The sequence below is a fragment of the Sebastes fasciatus genome, chromosome 9 (assembly GCF_043250625.1).
Source record: "Sebastes fasciatus isolate fSebFas1 chromosome 9, fSebFas1.pri, whole genome shotgun sequence".
NCBI classification, from domain to species: Eukaryota; Metazoa; Chordata; class Actinopteri; order Perciformes; family Sebastidae; genus Sebastes; species Sebastes fasciatus.
Genome location: NC_133803.1, coordinates 17,182,211 through 17,204,461, shown reverse-complemented (window position 1 = coordinate 17,204,461; position 22,251 = coordinate 17,182,211). Strand labels below are relative to the sequence as shown.

Here is a 22,251-nt window from a genome sequence, read left to right as displayed (position 1 = left end):
GAGATTGGCTTTAAAAGAATTTTGACCAACGTCAGGTCGGCATAGTTCAGTATTGTTATGTAAGTCTATTTATAACATTAAGACTGGAACAATACAGAACACCGCTACCAAAATTAACTATTTTTTATTATAACATGATCAATGTGTGGTTTAAAGGTAAGTCCAGAGTCGATCCATAATCCCAGCTATTTCATTTGATCAACTTTCTGGAGAGATGTACCGTCTTTACAAACTAAAACCAGAGACTTGGATTTGGAGTTGAGGTTCTGACTCATACCAAAGACCATTGTGTAAGACTTTTTTTTAATGGGTTTCTTAGCTGACAACCAAGTTTCTACAATTTTAAAGTCAGATTGCAAAGTGTCTTTATATATGTGATAAATAAGGCTTTGACATAGTTTCAATGTATACATTGTAGTATATATAATAGTAACTAATAACAATCAGAAACGGAAAACACAAGTGGTCCTAAAGTAGAACCTTGAGACATGCAGTAACACAGCTGCATAGGCATGTACTGTAACCAGGGTGTAACAGTTTATTTATACTTGACATACATATAACCAACAATGAAGCCCTGTGTCCTTTATTTTTTATTAGGTTCCATTACAGTTGTTAGTCTTAGCTGACATTTTGTTGCGACTGCTGGTGAGAAGAGTACATGTACAGCTCAAACAATGTGGACGGGTGTGTCAGTATGAACAGTAGTAGCATCTGTGTCTGGCAGCCAAATAGGTTGCACCCAGTTGATGTCATAGCTCTTTGTGTTGATCTGTTAAGTAGTGGTCACAGCCAGGGATATAGAAGTACATCTGTTCCACATGCTGAACAAAGAAAATCTGATGCTGGACCATCCAGAATGTGCACGGACGGATGGGAACAACTTCTGCTAGTACTTTTTTTTTGGCAAAATTATCTGTAATTATCTGTAATTGAGTACATATTACATCATCTCATGACAGAAATGTGGTTAAATGAATCTGATGAAAGGTATTCAATCAAGCCACTGATAATGTCAAAAGAAACGCGGTCTAATGATGTACATACTGGAGGTTTTACAAAGATGAGCTGAAATGAAGCACAGGAGTAGAAGAACACAACAGGCACATAACAAGAAGAACAAAATCTCTTTAAACTTGTATCTATTTTAGATCTTCATTTAACAACTACAAACAAAACCCCTTACTTTCTCCTTTCCCAGTAAAATCCTAGCCAGGAGGTTGGAACTGCTTTAATGAGACCTGCATGGTCTTTGCAGCAGCCTGCTGTAATTACACAGTCATGTTGGGGACACTATGCACAGCAGCACTGTTGTCATGAGACAGACGGGCCCCACTGTTGGACTGAAACAGTCTCAGCTTCCCATCCAGGGTCCCAGTTAGCAGCTAGGAGAGACAGAAAAAAAAATGACATCACATTCAACTTTTACTCTTGTGGTTCTAACTCACACAGGCTCCACTTTCTACGGAGCTCTATGGGTAATACTCTCCTCCAATCACAAACACGGCCACTGAAAATTTGCACAAGTGTAGCCAATCAGGACATTCCTACCTGAATATGTGCGGACCCCACGGTATATAAGGCAGCACACACCGCTGTCTGCTATCCTTTTTCTCTTCAGATTTGCCCACTAACTGCTCATCTCCACGGATGGAGTTGCTGCTTCCAGAACCTCGTCAGTGCCTGTCATGTCTCGGCCATTGCCGGGACGGATCTTCCCGATGCCTGCTTCGAGCGCCTTGGCGCAAACCACACAGAGAGCCACCAGCTTGCCCGGCCTGCCGAGCGCTGCCCAAGATTTGACACCAGCAGCCGCTGTGCGACCATGGCATGAGGGTCTTCTTTTATCTTGACGACCTCATCGTCATGGCCAAGTCCAGAGAATGGGCTATGTTCCACATGGCCCAATTTATCTTACACCTAATCAAGTTGGGGTTCACAATCAACTGGAAGAAGAGCGGCCCCCTGCCACACCAACAGGTGGAGTATCTGGTGGTTGTGTTCGACACACGTAGGCTGCGGGCCACTCTGTCGGAACACCGACAGACGGCCCTGCAGAAGGCAGTTGGCAAAGTGAGGCGGGATGCGACTGTGACGGCATTGACCGTCCTGCAGGCGCTGGGGTTTATGGCGGCTGCACATCTGGTGGTGCAACTGGGGCTGCTGCACATGCAGAGGTGATTTATTTTCACATCTAACTCGGTGAAATAAGGGTTTACTTCGACCAAACCAGTGTTGGTGAGTTTTATTTAGTTTCTCTTTCTCTTCTCCTCTTCTCTTTTTTACGATGCTCCGCCGCTAGAACAGTTGAACACAGTGCACCATGCGCACACACACACACACAGTTACACAAATATATCTGCAATCGCCGGTTGTTGGGCTGACGATGGCCGGTTGACAAATTTGAACATATCGCCCAACCCTATCTGCCTCATCCTTTCCCTGTTGGAGAGAGTGAGTCAGGAGCAGTTGTCGGACATTCAGGTACCCCCAGATTGCCGCTCGGCACCGTGGTATGCGGAAATGAGTCAGATGTTGGTGGCCCACTCTGGGCCATCCTCTCCAGGTTTGGCTCCTGAGAGGGACAGGCTGAGCAGGGCTGGACTGTCAGTACAGGTTGTGCAGACCATCCTGGCAACAAGAGCAGGATCCACCATTGCCTGGAAAGAGGTCAGGGTTCCAACGCTGGTGCGAGGAAAGGAGGCTAGATCCCCTGTCCTGTTCAGTTGGGTCTATTCTCTCCTTTTTGCAGTGTTTGGTGGATCGAGGATTGTCTCATACCTCTGCTCCACCCTCTGTACCCATAAGTCTAGCAGAGGGCGGAGCCTGTGCGAGTTAGAACAGAGGTTACAATTTCGTAACCCTAGTTGTATAAGCACAGGTGGAGCCCTCTACCTAGGGGCCCTGCTGCTCCTACGGCGCTTGCTGAAGGATAGTAGACAGCGGTGTGTGTTGCCTTATATACTGTGGGGTCCGCATATATTCAGGTACGTCCTGATTGGCTGGCTACACTTTTAAATGCAAATTTTCACTGGGCAAATGTGTGCGTGTGATTGGAGGAGAGAATTACCCATAGAGTCCAGTAGAGGGCCCCGCCTGTGCTTATTACAATATTGTAACCTTCGTTATTTCACAGGAACTGTGTCACACAGCACTCTCATTGTAAAGACTCTATTTTTAGAGGTCCAAGTTGCATAACAGCACATCTGCTTCCTTAAAAAGCAGACTAGCATCACCGGGGCCAAGATCCATACTGAGTTTCTTGTAGAAATTCTTGATTTTCCATACCTGCCATATATCACAAAAAACATGAAGCCTCCTGGCCTGAACTTTGTTATATAACTTTGTTTAATCTTGAGGTTCCTGACAGTGGTAGTCATGGTGAGTCAACTGCTTACACATTAATAAGCCACCCACATATCAATAAACTAACATCAACCCACACCCTGCACAGCCATTTAGGCAAAGACATGTGTACACACACACACACACACACACACACACACACACACACACACACACACACACACACACACACACACACACACACACACACACACACACACACACACACACACACACACACACACACAAACACACACACACACACACACACACACCAACCAACATGTGGATGCGGTACACGCACACATGTACACAATCACTTCTTCATTATATTCCTTAACAAGAAGGGAGGATTATCTCATCTGTTTCTATCAGCAAGTAGAGCAGATGAGGGTGAGGGAACATTACCTCAACACTCTGACAGCCAATCAGCAGCAATAACAATAGGAGACGAGGCTCATGATACATATTCATGTCTGCAGCTGCTCAAAGTAGAGAATATGATACGATGGAACACTCATCATCCAAGACATTTGTTAATAAACGGCTCTATTTTCACTTTATTTTCAAGCATACGTGATGCGTAAGACCAGGGCATGTGACAAACCATTTCAAATCAATTCCATACTACTTCAAGCCAAGGTTATTTGTACTACACTTAATCCCACTTAAAGTTCACAAATCCTACATGATGAAAAAATAAGTGGAAACAACGCAACAAGTTGCAAACATAAAGTGAATGCTTGGGGGAATGTCCAGATCTGCTGAGGAGCATCAATGATTTCAGCGATTTTTTTCCGGTGGTTGTAAAGACAGAGTATCTTTTTAAAGTATACTAACAGCGGGGAATCTTGGAAAACAACGATTTGCCAAGCAGTGATAAAAAACACATTTGGTACAACAATAGTCCAGCATTTTTTCCCATGTATTAAAGCTGTTTTATGCAGGAGAACTCATCTTTTACCAGCAAAGCAGATGCCTGTGCTGGGAAAGGGAGTCACAATAGCTGAGGTCTGAGGATGACTCAAAGATACAAAAGATTAAGCTGGGGTGGATTTAATCTTCTTTTGACGGGTGATCATTGCGGCCCCTCTCCTATAGACACACAGAAGATTTGCAGGTGTGTGTGGAGCCCAAAGACGAGAGGATTTCTGCAAAAAGGCAGCCAAGTAAGAACAAACACTACACCTACATAAGCATGTGTTGTACTAGTGTTTTAGCTTGTAAAAATGTTTGAGGCTCTCCCACAAAACAAACAGTTTGACAGCTCATTTCACTAGCTCTTCTATTTTAAAGAAGTCTTCTTTCTCCTGACCTCCTGCTCAATGGCCTTAATCAACAATAGTCAAGCTGTCTGGGTCCTGCCCCCGAGCTGCTTAAATAGCTACTTAAAACTTAAGAGGGTCAGAGGGCAGCTCCATTAGCAACCACAGCTCTCTTCATTAGCTGCCATCCAAAACCATTAGACTGTGTAATCGCCTAAGCATTGCACTTGTCCGGGTAAACTTGCAGTGTGGAGTTGAGGCTAAATCAAATTTTTTTTAAAAAGGTAATGGAATTAATTAACATTAATGGAATTTAAACGTCATAGCAAACATATGTGATCCGACACATTCCATGTCTGCAACCTTCAACCTTTGTTCAGTGAGGCTGAAACAAGCTAAGCTGCTGAGGACAGAGGGTTTTGGGCGACCATCAGGGTCAGATGTAAAAACTTCTTGCGATTCGCTGTAGATGTGGAGCATGGGGTCATGTTGGACCATCACAAGTAAGATATTTGTAATACTTCAGCATCCCACTTCTAGGAAACACCGTTTTCATAGATTTCTCTGTTTTAAAGATTTATTTGCAATGGCAGATGTCCATATGCAATCCTGTCACAACTGATGATTTATCATTTACAAGAATATGTTTGTCACTTTTCTAAAAAACATTTGACTTTTAATAATCTCAAAGACAGGTCATGCATGAGAAAAGGTTGAAAATATGGGCCCCATCCTCTTTTATGATCTTGTTCTTTGAAATTGTTTTTCTGTTTAGTGTATTAAAATTTCATTCAAATCTTTTTATGAACTCAGGGATCGTAAATCAGATTGAGAATTTACATGGCTTGTCACGCATGTTACAAAATCTAAGTTATGGTCAGACATGCTGGCTTGATACCACGGAAAAAAAGACCACAAATCTAAAGTTCAAAGCAGGAATAAAAAAATCAGGATTAAGAAATGTGCAATGTGGGTTGGATTTGTGTCAAATATTGTCATTCTGGACAAAAGAAAGTGCCTGTCTGCAGAAACTGATACGAACAATAGGCTGAAGCTTTGAAGATATGAGGAGCGATGTGTTTTTCCTCCCAAAGGATATCATTCATCAGTCGTAGAGTGCAGACTTCACAAATGCCAACATACTAGGATGTTCTGTACTGTACATGGGAAAGGAAGCTCCACATGAGAGACGGGAAAAGGAGCAGACGGTCACCAGGGTCACCAATTTGATAACAAGTACATGAACTCTCAGTGAAATACAAGTATAATCTGTTGCTATTGGTGATAGTATTGGTGGTGACTTACGTATATGATCCCATGGAGATCTTTTTAACTCTCTAATGCAATCATAGTATCAACACACAAAGTTCTATATAAACCTACAAACTTTTATTTTTGTTGCTGTTAAGCCTCCGTCTTGTTTATTAAAAATGTCTCTTATTTCTCCATTGACAATTAGGGAACTGATAGTAGTCAAAATTGGTAACTGAATGCACTGACCAACTACATTGGCAGTGAATTAAAGACACTTTTTGTATTCAGAAAGTGTCCATTGTAATTAAAGCTTCAGGAAAATAAAACTCATATCACATTGGAGACATGAAATTCTTCACTGTTTTGTTCTTTAATACATTTTCAATCAAGTTTGCATTAATCTAACCTCAGCTCTTATCCTATTTATTATTACTGATGGCAATTAAAACGATCCAAATAAAGAAAGTAACAGTAAATTTATATCTGTCCAGCGAAAACTCGCTTCCTGTTCATCCATCTGTCTCTGACAGTCAACTTAGATCTCATTTATAGGGCCCTGGACAGGCCCATCTGCGTGAATGTTACAGAACGCAGAGAAACACAGATACGATCAGACTCACAGCATTCCACGTGTCTGCTCCAGCAGCTGTGTTGCTGCTGTTGCTGCTGTTAGCTGCTTTCTTTCTCCAAGAAAAAGGCAGGAAATGTATACTGGGGCTTACACAATGACAGAACACATTATTATTTCAATGTGTTGGAGCGCTAGCCCTGTCAATATCTCAGCTATTTTAAAAGCAAGTTTAATGTCATCACCAAAATGGTTGCATAATGAATGTGAAATACTGCACATCCAAACTGACTGGTTAGTCGCTTGAACTCTAAATTCCTCCGCTGATAGCATCAAGTTAGAAAAAACATTCTTGACAACATTAAATGTATTCTGTGTTTGTTGAGTATCTGTTTGTTTAAACATGACTATCTGTATGATGAAGAGTGCGACAAGTATGTAGCTGGAGCCAGCAGCTGGTTAGCTTAGCTTAGCATAAAGACTGGAAACAGGGAAACTAGTGTGTCACAGGTACCAAAAACGTATCAATTAACACATTATATCATCTTTGTTAAATCATAAATCCTATGTAGTTTTTTTTCTACTGTTTTTTTTTTCCAAAAGAAACACTTACATTTAAGAAAAATGATTTTAACATTACATCAATTTGATCGCTGTGCATTCAAAGTGTTCAATCATAAACCCCCTGGATATGTAATCTTTAGTTTAGTTAGTTAGACATATTATATGCTATTTCATAATTTTGTGTTCATGGCAACTGTAAATGTTCATATATGAGCTACCTTAAAGGTGCAGTGTGTAGGATTTGGCGGCATGTAGGGTTGTGGTTGCAGACTGCAACCAACTGAGTACCCCTCTGCTCACTCCTCCCTTTCCAAGACTGCAGTAACGTGAGCTACCGAGTGCAAAACTGTGGTAATGCCGTTCGCCTCGCTCAGAGGTCATCCTTAAACTTAATGAGGAAGTCAGACGGCAGCATATTCGATTTCTGCAAAAAGATCCCCCGAAATGTTACACACTGTTCCTTTAATGCATTTAAGCTACACAGACCAGACATAATGCTGCATGTCATTCCAATTTACAGTGTCCTGTCCTTCATATTTTGGGTATTCAGGCAAAGAAAGGACAACACTATTAACTAACACCAACTAACCAACTAAACATGGACAACTGAGAAAATGATGTCTCCTATATGTGAAAGGTTTTGATACTTGAGAATGCCTCATGCAACTTTGGAGCCAGACTCTTTATTTCCTCACTTCCTGTTCATTGCCTTCCAGCTGTGTTGAACACCGGCCAATTGAATTCAGAGAGGCTGTCTCAGCTCAGTCTGTGTCTCACTCTAATGTGACATTCTGGAGCAGACAGCAGAGTCCACCTCTGTATTTACTGTCTGGCCACTACAGTAAGAGGAGCACGTTTTGCTCTCTTGGGTCAGGCAAAGAGGAAACAAAGAGATAAACTATAAAAAAAATGACTACGGAGTGTGGAAAGCTTTTCAAATGCCAAATGGCCAAAATGATAAGATACAGTTAAAAGGTCTAGTGGGACGGCAGCTGCATCTTTTTCCTGCCTGCAAAGAGCAAAGATGATGCGTGCTGACACATGGAGACAAGAGAAGCACTGAGCTTGAAAGCCAGTGAGATGATTCACTCATTGTTCATCTTCCTATTTGGGATGATAGACCATGTTAACTTTTAGAGACAGCTGCTTGTGTCAGTAAGCGGTCACAGTCCTGCACTAACTCCAACACATGAAGTACAAACTAGGTCTAAAGTATTTGAGGGAAAGAGTTCAGAGAGTTTACACTAAATCAAAAGACTAAAACTGAAAACATTATTTAATAGATCTTATTTCATTCTGATACTATTGTTGAAATAAACAATACTAAAAGAGTACTGGATTCTGTTTCTTTTCACATCCCCTTACAACAAACACACACGTGTATGCATTTATTGACCAGATATGTCAGAGTGCAGCGGTGTCTCTGGGACAGATGGGCTGTCTTATTCAAGGATACTTTCACAGAAACAAACACACTTGTGGAAACCATGCTCACCATGATTTAAACACACTTTATAATTTGACATTCGTTATGTCAGATTACTAAAACTTCTTTATGTTTGGTAGTTTTGAAGTCTATCTTTAGTGTCTTGTGATCTGAGAACCCTTTTTTGCACAAAATCTTCATCAATCCTCAAATCTTTTAAACCAAAAACAAAACAGAACGTTCTTTGTTTTTAAATTTGATCTTTTTGTCATTTTGGCCAGCATATAGAGAACGGAAATTACACAAAAGATGATGACACGGCAACTCAAGTATGTTTAAAACTCTGCCTGAAACACCTGGTTTAGGATTACTCAAAAGCACGACCCCCGTTTTCATTTGATGGCTCTGGCTTGTAAATGTCTCCTACTGCACCATCCATCAGCTGAAAGTTACAACTTTTACAAATTTTCAAATTCGTATAGTATGAGTCATGTCTAATAAAGGCAGACATAACACAAGGAGACTTTAACGTCATTGTTAACACTTTTTGTCTCTTTCCTCTTGAATCTGTTGTAAAGTTCAGATTGGAGAGAACTATTCCTTATTGGTCTCCTACTCTAAGTCTTTTAAGACTCTCTTCTTACACAAACAAGGTGGTAGAAACTCAAGAGCATAGAGAGAACAGTTAAGGATGAGGGCTTTGCTATTTGTGACCAATCTCAGTGCTCAATCTAACTATCCACCTTATTCTCGGGGGCGTTACTGTAGAAACGATTATTGGCGTAACTTCCGGTAAGGCAGCGGAAGTAGCAGTAAGCTAGTTAGTCCCATAGGCTAACCATAGTAGCTAACCGCCAACAGTAATTTGCCTTAAATTGAGCAAATCCTGCTATATTTTGAACTGATATTTAACTAACGTTAAATTTGCATTTTCTAAAATGTCCTTGTGGAACTCTGGTACTTGTTGCGCTGTTCGCGGCTGTACTAACAAACAAACAAAGCTACTTTTTTGGATTGTTGATGTTCCATACAGTTTTACTATAGCTGGCCCTCAAATGTAGTTCAAATGCTGTGGGCAGGGCTTTTATTACAAAAAAATACCATATCTCCTGAGCGCTTTGTGCTATTGGGACCACATTTGGTGGACATGTGTAGATATGCTGCTTGAGTAACCAAGGCAAATCCAGTGCCATTTGGACAATAGGTGGAGCTGTAGCAGCATCATCTAACTATACAGGAAGTATGCGCTGTCTGTCTGTCTGTGTATGTATGTATGACTGCCATTCGCATATCTCAAGAACCGTTCATCCAATCAACTTCACACTTGGTGGGTGCAAGCAGCCATACTGCAGTTCTCAACAACGCTGCAAGCTGAACTTCCGGGGGCCAAGCAATCGGCCCGTTCCGGACGAGCACTGCACTAGTGAGATTCAATGTACAAAGCACAAAGCCATCCTTTCAATCACGGACGCAAAAGAAGCACAAACAAGCCCTTTTTAATCTAGAAAGAGGAGTTTCTAAGATAAAAACCCTAAATCAGCTTCAGCTTCTTTTTCACAAATTGCTCATTGTGATGCTGAAATGTAAAAGGTTCCCAATTAAAACTCCAAGGTGTCTGAATGAAGAATAATTTAGCAATGGAAGTAATAATAGACAAGAGGTTCAACATCTTTTCTTAAAATACATTAAAGAAATTATGTCAGAATAGTCTGCATTTAAAACAGTCCACTGAAAACAAATTAAGGAATATGAGAGGACACTCCACTGTCTACTAATAAGCTGACCTTTGGCAAATACAACAAAGATGTTTCCACTGCTGATGTGGAACAATGTAACTGGAGCTATCGTCAACGCGGGATGAGACAGTACAGGAATCTGAGTAACCCAAATAGAGCACAGCCCCATGAAGTCTATACCTCTTGTCTGACCTAGTAACCTGTTTCTCTGAAGTCCCTGTCGATTCGCCTCTGGGTACAGCATTTTTCTTTGCCTTTACTTATATGAGCTTTTAAATTCCTAAAGTCATTGGAGGATGTAGCTTCAGATACACGCTTTGTTTCCAGGCGCTACTCAAATTGGATACAGCTTAGTTTGCCTCCCTTAACTCTATTCTGAAAAGAAAATGAAACCAGCAGAGACAAAATCACTCCTGTTGCAAGTGTGAACCCACTTTGCAACTTTTGCAGTATAATTTGCAAGTCTACTTTTATGGTAGCACAACACAGGAGAGCTTACAAAAACTTTACAGAGGCATGCCATGTGAAATCCCACACAAGATTTTACTAGACAACAAAGTGAAGAGACAGTAAAAGTTGGGATCTTTCATTACAGACTAAAGTACAGGAATAAACCTGAGGGAATGAACCCCGGAGGTAGATCTGCCTGCTCGATGGTCTTTTAAGTATTACGGTGGAAAACATGAGTGAAAAATGAGTGGAAAATATGCATTGCATTATCTGTCTGTGCCTTGCATCCGAGGGTTCTCACAGCAGTAAATATGGAGAACATCTGGCCCTCAAATGTGGCTAAAAAGCAAGGTGAGAACAGGTTGGGGACACTTTTTGCCAGTACTTTTTCATGTCTTTGTAAGGAGAAAGCGCAGGCTCAGGAAATACAGTGATGTTACCATTATGACATCACATGGCCTTGGTCTCAGTTAACTGTAAGAGTGACCATCCATTTCCCAAGACTTCTTGAACTTCTAATCATTTTTTTTATTCACACGTCTCTTTTTTGGCCACAAGGAGAAGAAAAATAAAGATAGATATGTATGGATCCATTCCAGTCAGACATTAGATCAACCGGATCAAGTTTAACTAGAAGCAGCCTCACAACGCCGAGCCAGACACTCAATACATCAATAAATTATCAACCTCTGTCTGAGGAACAGGAAAGACACACTTTTCAGTTAATGTGAAGGCGAGCTTTCTGTAACTATGCGCCATCAGTGTGCTTCATCTGAAAGCTGTATAACAGGACGGTATAACTGTATAACCATGTTTAGCAGCAACATAAATCTGCAAAATGTAAAGATGCATCAGCAACATTTCACTACTTCTTTACTGTATAATTCTGATTTTTCTAAAACATGTGGCAAATCCTGAAACCTACACAATTTATCCTGCCTTGCTGATCCCTTGTTTTTATTTTTATGTCAACTTTGCAGGGTGCTAAATGTTGAAAAACATTTAATTATTAGCATAATAATGCATCTTGACCAATTACGTAGAATAATTGAAGCTACACATTGTAATAAAAATAATATAACTATGTAAATGTAATGACATTAATATGATTATTATCCATATATATGTATATAATAGGAGTTTAATGGGTCAGAAGGAGAGATTTCTGTCTTAAAACAATCCATCTGTATGACAAGTGAGCAAACTGAAAAAAAAAAATCTGGAAAATGCTAGTAAGTGGACCTTGAGATTGTTTTGTTCGGCTGCCATTTCCAAGGTAAAGACTGAGCTGAAGAATGAAGGATGAACTTCGACTCTTGACTTTAAGCTAACACGGACGAGAAGCCATAAAACTGCTATGGATGGAATCATGACATTACTGAGTTCACATGTCAACAGATCCATCTCCATGACAACTGAGCAAACTCCTTCCACTAATGAAGACAATGGCTTCGTCTGAAATCACATAGCATGCACTACATACCCAATATGTGTACTATCGTTCAACATACTTTTATGTGAATAAACAGTAGCGTGTATCTTTTCGGACGCACTGAGCAGTAATTTACGTCGTCACTTACTGAGAGCCTCCTTGCCGGTTGGAGACGTGTAACCATGGTAACCAGTGCTAACCTCATGTGACCAAAAACAACGGTTTGTCTCTGAATTAATTTAAAATATATATTACGCCTAGCAAAGAGAAATCTTATACTTACACAGTTAAATTGAAGTGTTAGTGATGTTACAGAGCTGTCCGTCAATGTTGTCGTCACTACAGCATTGCATTGTGGCATATTTATGCAAGCATAGTGTCCAGCATTGCATACTGTAATATTTCACTGGAAATAGTATGCAATTCGCGTACTATTGGTTTTATACTAAGGTTTCAGACATACTAAAAAATCTCACATACTGTTTTTGTCATTGTGCCTCTCTGGAGTGCTAGCATAGGGCTATAATAGCCAAAACAATATTGAAGTTATGGCTCTGTAACTTCAATATTACAACAAACGTTAATGTTATTGTCAGTGCTAATGATAGCTGCTGTAGTTATAACCTAACCTAACCAACATTTGAGTATAGTACTCATGTCGCAGCTGACGTTGGAGACATCGCTGTTACATCGGGTATTGCAGAGATTCATGATAATGTTATTGATGTCACGGCTCTGGCCTTGACTCCAGTAGTTTTCCGGTGTTCTGCTTCCCCTGGGTCTCCCCCTCCCCTGCCTGTCTGTGTGGGTGTGGCAGGGGCGCGGCTTCCTCATCAGGCACCTGGTCTCACTCTCCACTCTGCATTCTGCACCTGTCAACAATCACCTAATCAACCCACAGTACAAGAACACCAGCTTTCCTGCCAGTCCTCGCCAGATTGTTCTGCCTACCAGTTGGTATTCTCTCGGCCGCTCTGTACTATAATTACCAGAGTAATTCTTGTTTTTCCTAGTGCTTCTCATATTTAACATTGTGTTCTCCTGTCTTCTGGATTCCAGTGCCAGCCTCCCATCGAGCCATCCTCACGCCGCCGCAGCTCATTCCTCCAGCTACTCCACCCTGCTCAACAGCCTGCCTGTCCCCTGCCTTCTCCAGCGCCCTCACCACCTTTATTATAATAAATCCACCTGACTTTCAACCACCATCCAGCTGTGTCTGTGTCTGTTTCTGGGTCCTAAACCAAAGCCCTCACAATTGATATCTAACTATTCATTCCGAGTTCCAGGAGGACACCACCAAGTTTATTTATTTTCAATATATGCTGAATATTTTATTTCAGTAGTGTAAAATTTCCATACTAGCAGCAACAGGTATCCTATAGGTGTTTACCAGGATAACGCACGGAGGAAATAATGTCTGTGTTGGTGACATTGCAGGCTGGTCCGAATGGAGGAATTTTGTTGAGGGAAGTTCCCTTAACCGACATTCCCTGAACATGGAGCGGGGCGTACGGTTTATGTACATTGTGGAACCGAACGCAGCTTGTGTGATACGGTTGAAAGCTAGTAAGTAGACCTCAGGGTGGGATTGTTTTGTCAAACCACCCTGAAATTAATTTGACAAAGTTTGGTCACAGGATGTGAATCTTTCAATTTCATACAGTTTTGTCTCAATTTCCTAAGAATTTCAGAGGTCTTCCTCCCTCTAAGAGGTCTCGAGAAAGATTAAATAGGCCACAGTGAATGTTGATTTCAGTCACTGTTCAAGAACAGCCCTTTCCCCTTCGAGTGGACAGAGAAAAAGGTAGCTGTGCCGTGGTGAATGCACATGACATGTGCAGCTGACAAACACTGGAGCAGACAGTTAATTCAATAAACTACAGCACTGGTTGTTGGTTAGTATGACGCACGTTTATTTCATGAGCAACTATTTATGTGCTTAAAATTTAAATTTGAATGAGACAGACAACTACAGTACCAAAGTAGACATCAAGCCTGAAAAAACAATAATAAAAGTATATTAAGAGCCACCTAAATCCTACTCTCACACACAAGGCCCAAGCCCATTGTACCTAACTAATTGTTTTATGATTCAATGGCTCTCACTTAGTCAATATGTGTCAACACAACATAAATCCTATGTTAAGAACTAACTTTCGCATGGTTTGATTTTCAAGGTGGGAAGACTTATCCTGGCTCTTTATGTAGCTGCAGACCCTCTGGAGCCCTCCAATTTTTTCACACATTTGTGAATTTGACGATTTCAATCTGGTCAAATCTTGGCAGGTTCATGTAGTGTGAGATATTTAGTGACACAAATCGGAGACGTGACGGCCAAGAGGAGATGACCTCATGAAAAACATCTGATTGATAGAATGATACATGATATTACACTGAAGAGAAAACATATTACACTGAAACGAGAAGGTTTTGATTATTTGCACAAATTTGAATATTTTCAAAGAAATATGGCCAGATTTCCATGTGGAAATAATTTGTCAAAGTATTACTGCAACTATAGTAAGTGTTCACATTTGTGTCCTAATTTATCATATCAATGTTCAGTTTGATTAAGGCTAAAGCAGTATCTTAATTTATCACCTGACACGTGGTGGAAAATACAATAAAGGTTCAGTCGATAGCGGCAATCTTTCTTGATTTTTTTTTAGTTTCTTGCTTTGAGAGCATGTCCTATCGAACAGAACACAATGTGCAGCAGTGCTGATGGGGAGCGAGCTTGCTCTGACTGATGAAGTGTGTCTTCAAACTCTGCAGATTACTGTAATTCAGCCAGTTAATGGCCACAGATCAAACTTTCCACTTTGGAAATCTGAATGTATCATTGCACTGCAAAGTTTAACTGAATGGAGTTACACAGATGGACATAAATTAGATTTAAAACATGTGCCTCAAGGCCAAAAGACAGTCAACAAGAGGTCTCATAAGACATCCAGCAGAGGTTGTGATATTACATTTTAAAATGCTTCTTTTGCAAATCTATTTGCTTTGAACAGTTCCAAAGGAAAATCATTAAGCAGACAATAAAACATTTCGGAAGGAAATTTTGCTCTGTACGAAATGCTCTGGAGATTTTGAAAGGATGCTGGTACTAAGTACAGCTTTAAACTTTTGTTTCTTCTTTTCCTGTAATAGCATTTCAAGACAGACAAGTAACTTTGTCCTGTGTTAAGCTTTACTTCATGTTTTCCTTGGCGAGACACTACAGTTTCTACATTTCTATGGACATCTACTAAGGCTGTAAAAGTTAACACAATAAGGCAAATTTGTTTTAATGCTACGAACTTCTTTAACGCAACTTGCGTTTTTTAGGTTGTATGGGACTCAGTTATCATACTAACTTCTCGCAAAGGAGGCTAAATAATGCTCCAAGCTAAATTTGGGAAAGGAAAAACTGGCATGGCCATTTTCAAAGGGGTCCCTTGACCTCTGACCTCAAGATATGTGAATGAAAATGGGTTCTATGGGTACCCACGAGTCTCCCCTTTACAGACATGCCCACTTTATGATAATCACTTGCAGTTTGGGGCAAGTCATAGTCAAGTCAGCACACTGAGACACTGACACTGTTGTTGTCTGTTGGGCTTGAGTTTGCCATGTTATGAGCATATATCTTTTTGGCTAAATGCAGTAGTTTTGAGGGTTTCTGGACAATATTTGTCATTGTTTTGTGTTGTTAATTGATTCCCAATAATAAATATATACATACATTTGCATAAAGCAAGCGTGTTTGCCCACTCCCATGTTGAAGAGTATTAAATACTTGACAAATCTCCCTTTAAGGTACATTTTGAACAGATAAAAAATGTGTTATTAATTTGCAATGAATCGCAATTAACTATAGACAATCATGCAATTAATCGTGCTAAAGTATTTTTATTGATTGACAGCCCTAATATCTACCAGTTTAGATTGATAGTAGGCCAAGCAAAAAAAAAAAATAGCTTTAAATTAATTGTGGTGACAACCTGAAATAAAGAGATCACAAACTGATGCATTCAAAGCATTTCTACATTTGGCACACACAGTGCCATCGAATCGAATCGAATCAAATTTTGTCTCTGTCGCATCCATTTAGACATAGTGCAAAAAAAATGGTACAACATTAAACTACAATGGACCCAGTTACAAATTGTATAAACAGTCCACATTAAAGTTGGAAAGCGGATTCTGGGCTGAACAAGCACAACCCTGTATACAACTTTTGTCGACTGTGGAACTGTGCAGCCAATCACCGGCTGGAACAACCCTGCAGGCAGCCCGTCATAGACGTGGATCAGCACGGTGAACAGTCCCACAGGGTTATGGCACGATAGAGCGGTAGTCATTATCTGATTGGACTCTTAACTGGCCACCACTGGTTAAAGCCACAGCGATTTGGGGGATATTCATTTTAAATGAAAATGGTATTATTGGTACAGGAGGCTAACATTTATAAAAAAATGTGCGTTGTCTCAGTAATGTTTGTAGATGCAAGCAGCATTTTTAGTTTGGGTTTATACACATTGAAATTCTTGGGTGTTTTGTTAACACCTGCACTATACCGTGCGGTACGTATAGACAGTATAGACAAAGACACAAAGGTCTGCACCCAGACACTGAAACACACACGTACACCCATCTTATACATATGAAATGTTACAAAGGGTTCAGCTTCATCTTTATATTGAATTTGTTCCTGGCTATTAATAGAAATTCTGTGAGGTCACTGACATACAAGTCCACCCTCCCTGAACTTTGGGATGGTCTCTATAAACCCTGCCATGTGACCTCAGCCTGACGATATCATTCCTTCATTACAAACACTCGTACACTTACACACACACAGAGCAAGTAGAGATGCTGCAGACCTGTGTTACCAACTGACTCTATGATATATTAGTAAAAAATGATGTATATATGACTTTCAAACCATGCAATGTGATTTTTTAAAATCACATCACATAAAGATGACTCAAAAACAACATACTACTATTTCTATTTGTTAATTATCACAAAGCGCTTTACATATTTGTACTACTGTATATCCTGAGAACCTATATTCACTTTGGAAATGTGTATTTTACAACATTTCCAGAGTGAAATTCAAGTAAAATACAGACTTAAGAGGTGTAGCAATTTCTGACCTCTGACTGACACTGCTTTTCATCTTGACCTCTTATCTTTACTTTTAAATATTTTTCTTTCATACCTGTTCGATATGCTTGAAAGTAAACGCACATTAACACTTTTGCCTGTATGCATATCCCCTGGGGTGTTTACACAGATTGAATATAGGTCAACTTCTGGAAAGTAAAAACAATCTCTGGTTTTACTTCAGCTGTCTGATATCTGATGTCAGTAGGTAAAAGTGAACGTAGGACATTTACTGAAACTGTACCGAATATTTACTCTGGTCAATAGCTTGTACAGATGTAGAGAAATAAGACTAAATTCAAGATGATGAGATATTTCAGTTCTTGGAGATGGGGCATTAAATGCATGGTAGAGGAGTAGAGAAAGGAAATAACAGAACCACAAAGACAGATAGTAAAGATGGGTTCTTACCTCTGGTGTGGCAGGGTTGAAAGTTACACTGAGCACCGTGTCTGAGTGTTTCTGAAGTTTGTGGAGGTAGCTGCTGCTGCGGATGTCATACACGTATGCCTGAAATTAATGAGATAGACCTCATGAACAAAAGCCAATATAATATATTTTGTTATTTGGCATTCAATGACATGATATTACAGAATATTTATATTCAGGGGAGACAATTAGCACACATTTTAACTAATGGGGGCGGTAAGGCACCTGGATAATAGATAGGTGGCCAAAAAAAAGGTTGAGAACCACTGTCATAGAGTGACAAAAAGGTGGTGTTTCACCAAACTCTCCAGTTGAAAGTCTCAAGTGAGTTGTATCCAGCAGCTAGCATCACTGATTAGTGTTATCAGAAGTTTGCTCTGTTGCACCTGTAACTACGCCCAACAGTGATGCCACAAGATTTTCAGTTTGTATGAAGTTGCTCTTTAAATGTAAATATCAAAACACACTCATAGCACTCAAATCGTGAGCTACTGAAGTGGCAATTGAGACCAATTAACAGTCCTAATAAACCCTTGCAGATATATTAGTTATTTTCTGCTTTGAGGTAGTAATAACCATCAACTTATCATCCCTTTACTTGAGGGTGTTAAGTATAGGTGTGGATTTTACACTTGGCCTTGGATGCACTGCACAATAAGATATTTGTGCTCCGCTTGTGTAGACATCTTAGAATCAGCACTTCAAATTGAAATCTTCGAATAGATATTAATGTGTTATCAGCTTGTTAGTACAGTTTTTTTTTCTTTTCTAAATACAATCAGTGAGACACATTCGTTTGCTTCAGTACCAGGAGCACAGATAAAAACAGATGTGGAGATGTTTGTTACCAGACGACGACTCATCAGATTCCTGCAGCTGTTTTGTATTATGTTTCCCCGAAAAACGCTTCAAGTGAGCTCCGTCAAACGGTCCATGGGTAGAGTGTCTCCTGTCTAAGGCATATGACGTGTGTGGTGCCTAGCAGGGCATTAGATACTTGGAAGAAAGACATTCTTTCAGGAATGCTTAAATATCACGTGGATCCCCAGATGTATCAGTTTATATCAACTGTAACTGAAGCGGAGAGCAGGGGCAATACTGAATAGACAACAGGTTAATAGTGACCACACTGAAATCATATTCCACTTAGATTGTTTTTGGCCTTATGTTTTTTTGGAAAATGTGTAATATGATCTAGGGAGTCTTTTTAAAGTATTTAGGTTCTTTTTTTCCATGATTGCTTTTTGATATATTAAGACAAGTACAAATGTGTCTGGCTTATGGAAGTCTCAGGGCAGCTACAAATAAATACGGTGAAGCTCACTACCATATACTCTCCCGATTTCCAAGAAGCGTTGGAAATGTCCGATCTCGACAGAGATGCTCTCAAATGTCCGTGCTGCGCTGAGTCCCCATAATTAATAGTAACCAGCAGCATGCATATATTATTCCACTGCTTTCAACAAGCACATACACCAGAAGAAAAGAGAGATGGATAAGGAAAAGGGAGGCAGTCTTCTGAAAACGTCTTGAAAGCAAGTATAAGGCGCAGTCTGGAAAAGCAATTAAACAGTTCTGCTTCGACATGAATGTTGAATTTGACTTCCACGGAAAAAGGCTCGAGTCCAAATGAAAACCTCTGAGTCAAGCACAAACAATCCTCACCTTAAATGGAGGTGAAACTGATAAAGATGTGCTGTGGTTTTTCCTGCTGTCCTTCTGCTTTACAAGATCAAGTAAGTTATAAACAATATAAAGTATATCTAAAATAATTTATCGTTGTAAGTCAGAATACTTTGCTGTGTATGCCTCTGGTGAACTGCAACTACAATTCAACACACATGGTAACAGATACGAAAAAGATAACATTTTCATACAGGAGTCATCTGCCCCTTTGCATTAGTGTTTTGTGGGCTTGATTTAAAAATTTTGTAAAATATCTCAAGCTACTATATATGAATCAGGGTAAGTACCGGAAGTAAACAAGTCACCATTAATGCGGTGGCGTCTCCCTTCAATACGAGTGCGTTTGAATGCAGGCTGTCCTAAGTAGTGTACAATTTTCAACTTTTCCCTTTACTTTCTATGTAACGTTGCTTTTGACAAAGATGTTTATTTTACTTAAGTTACTACAAGCAACCACAGAAGCGGTCGCTGGATTTGTCTATATTTTGTTGCTCTCTTAACAGCAGATTCACCGCTATGTAAACTGGCAAGACACTGATATACAGTGACATATAATCAAGTACATATTCAGTCTTGTTGAAGCTTTTAAAATGCCACAATAGCCATCAACTTTTTGCATCTTTCTATCACTGTTCTCACTGAACACCACACAATTTATAGGTGGCGTGTACACACACACACACACACACACACACACACACGCACACACGCTGTATAAGGAAAGAGAGTATTACAACTTACACAGTTATCCTCAGAGCCTGAGGCAATGAACCGGCCGCATGGTGAGATGGCTGAAGAGCACGGATGGCAGCGATTCAGATGGTTTTCATAACGCCGTACACACCTGAGGAGGATATGCACACTGTGGTGAGATATTAAATTGGGTTAACACTACTCAAACCAACCTGATGTAAAGGAAAGACGGAATTTTTGACTGGTGATGTCATAATACAATCTTAGTTTTTCAGGGTCTCTGTGGGATAAAATCAATATATATATATATATCATTCCTGGCTTGTCCCATTGCAATGGTCATATTAAGAGCACATACTATATAAAATAACATAATTTAATCCATTAGAAATTCTTTTACCCTGAACTCTGTGTGCCAAGAAAAACTGCGATATAGAAAGGGACATCTTTAAAAAACAGTATTATAATCGAAAAAGCAATGCTTGAAAATGAGATATCGAGTGCAACCATTTTTTGTAATCTGTTATGATGTGATGTTAGATGAAAAGATGCAAAGTCTATATGTTATACTGAACTCTGGCAGGGATAACCAAGCCGAGCCGACTGCCACCCCGCAGACTTAACGTTTTACAAACATCAGAACCAGCCGAGGACAAGGAGTTGAGCATGACTCAAGCAAAACACAGGAAAGAGAAGGTAGCAGATGACAAACGGCCCCCTCGTGCCACTTCTGTGCTGTTTCTTTTGGTTTGCAGCAGCATGTAATGTCTTTACAATGCCACTAACAGCTAGCTGAGCTAGGGTCTCTGTATGGGCTGGCATGTAGGCCGGGCTTTGACAGGATATGGTGAGAGCATGTCTTTGACATTCACATGCTAATGTCATTAAGCTGGGCTGAAAGTAGGTCATATTCACTGGTGATCATAAAGACATTTGATATACCCAGTACACAGTGAGCAAGTTAAATAAAAGCAAGCAATACAAACAGTATGAAGCTTATAATGTTGATTGTTGTTAAGACTGTCAGAGAAGTGTTGATTCAACTCTATGGCAATTTAATTTTTTTGTATTCACTGGTATCACTGTATTTTGTAAGGTGTTCCTCTCATTTTCCCAGTATATTGTCAGCTGACTATGCTATCTGCCCATACAGCCCTCAGTAGGTCATAAAGTCTAACTGTCTGCAACTGAACACCTCATGAGACTGACTTGGTTCAGCCAAAAACCTAGAGTCTTGACAATGCTGCAAAGATTGACTAGTGCTAAGGCCTTTGCAAGAAGATACTGAAAACTGAAAAAGAAATTGTCTTTTAATGTTTAAAAGAATTTATTTTGTAAACACTTCTAAATTTGCCCAGGTTACCTTGAATTTAAGAATATACTTATACCAGGGCTGTCAAAGTTAACGCAATAATAACGTGCTATCGCAAATTTGTTTTAACGCCACTAATTTCTTTAACGCATTAACACAACTGATTTTTAGGTTGTAGCAGGCTCAGTTGTTTTGAAGCTAGAGTGAAGATACTGGCATCATATGAAACTAGAAAACCTAAGGAATCCATTGGTACCAACTATGTCACACTACTAGCTTGTCAAGAAGGAGGTTAAATAACGCTCCAAACTTACGCTAAGTTTTGGCAAGGAAGGAGTCCCTTGACCTCTGATCTCAAGATATGTGAATGAAAATGGGTTCTATGGGTACCCACGAGTCTCTCCTTTACAGACACGGACTATGGACAATCATGCGATTAATCGCGATTACATATTTGAATCAACTGACAGCCCTAACTTATACCCAACAGGGTTATATTATCTCCTGTGTGAGAGCTAGTCTTGACATAAATAGTGACAGCCTCTTATCATTTCGATGCATAGCAAGATGGATGAGAAGTATCTGTTTCTAAATCTATATCAGTACATCTGGACATTCAGGTGTGCAGCAGATCTGACAGAACCTGTCACTATCACACTGATAAGAGGCAGTTTAACAAGCTGGAATAAACACTCATCTGGTTTTCTAGGTCAGAATGTGGATCTAATGTTTTGACTTAAGGAGCGGAGATGCTTGGCTGAATCCCCCCCACTACCACACACACTCTCTGTGTTGTGTGAGTGATGACTATCCGGCGTTTTCCTGATGACTAACACAGACTGCACTGGAGGGTCCGATCCTCTTGAGTGGGAGCCTATACGGTTACTGAATCCTCCTGGGTACTCAGTGTCAGTCATCAAGGTAATCAGCAGGCTAA

At 40.1% G+C, this 22,251-nt stretch overlaps 1 protein-coding gene and 1 long non-coding RNA gene across 4 annotated transcripts in view; one reads left to right on the top strand and one right to left on the bottom strand.

Annotated features, from left to right (window-relative positions):
- Window positions 1-295: 295 nt before the first annotated feature.
- The window catches only part of wdr27 (WD repeat domain 27), a 54,912-nt gene continuing 32,956 nt past the window's right edge, over window positions 296-22,251 (bottom strand). For all 3 annotated transcript variants that reach the window (XM_074646337.1, XM_074646334.1, XM_074646336.1), the window contains 3 exons: window positions 20,051-20,153; window positions 17,606-17,704; window positions 296-1,385 (listed from right to left, as the gene is read on the bottom strand). In XM_074646337.1, coding sequence (XP_074502438.1) covers window positions 1,272-1,385; window positions 17,606-17,704; window positions 20,051-20,153 — 316 coding nt within the window. In that variant the 3' untranslated portion in view covers window positions 296-1,271. The remainder of the gene's footprint in view (window positions 1,386-17,605; window positions 17,705-20,050; window positions 20,154-22,251) is intronic.
- Window positions 11,828-13,267, top strand: LOC141774038 (uncharacterized). The gene is made up of 2 exons (XR_012595224.1): window positions 11,828-12,997; window positions 13,100-13,267. It is a non-coding gene; the product is annotated as an uncharacterized LOC141774038 (long non-coding RNA).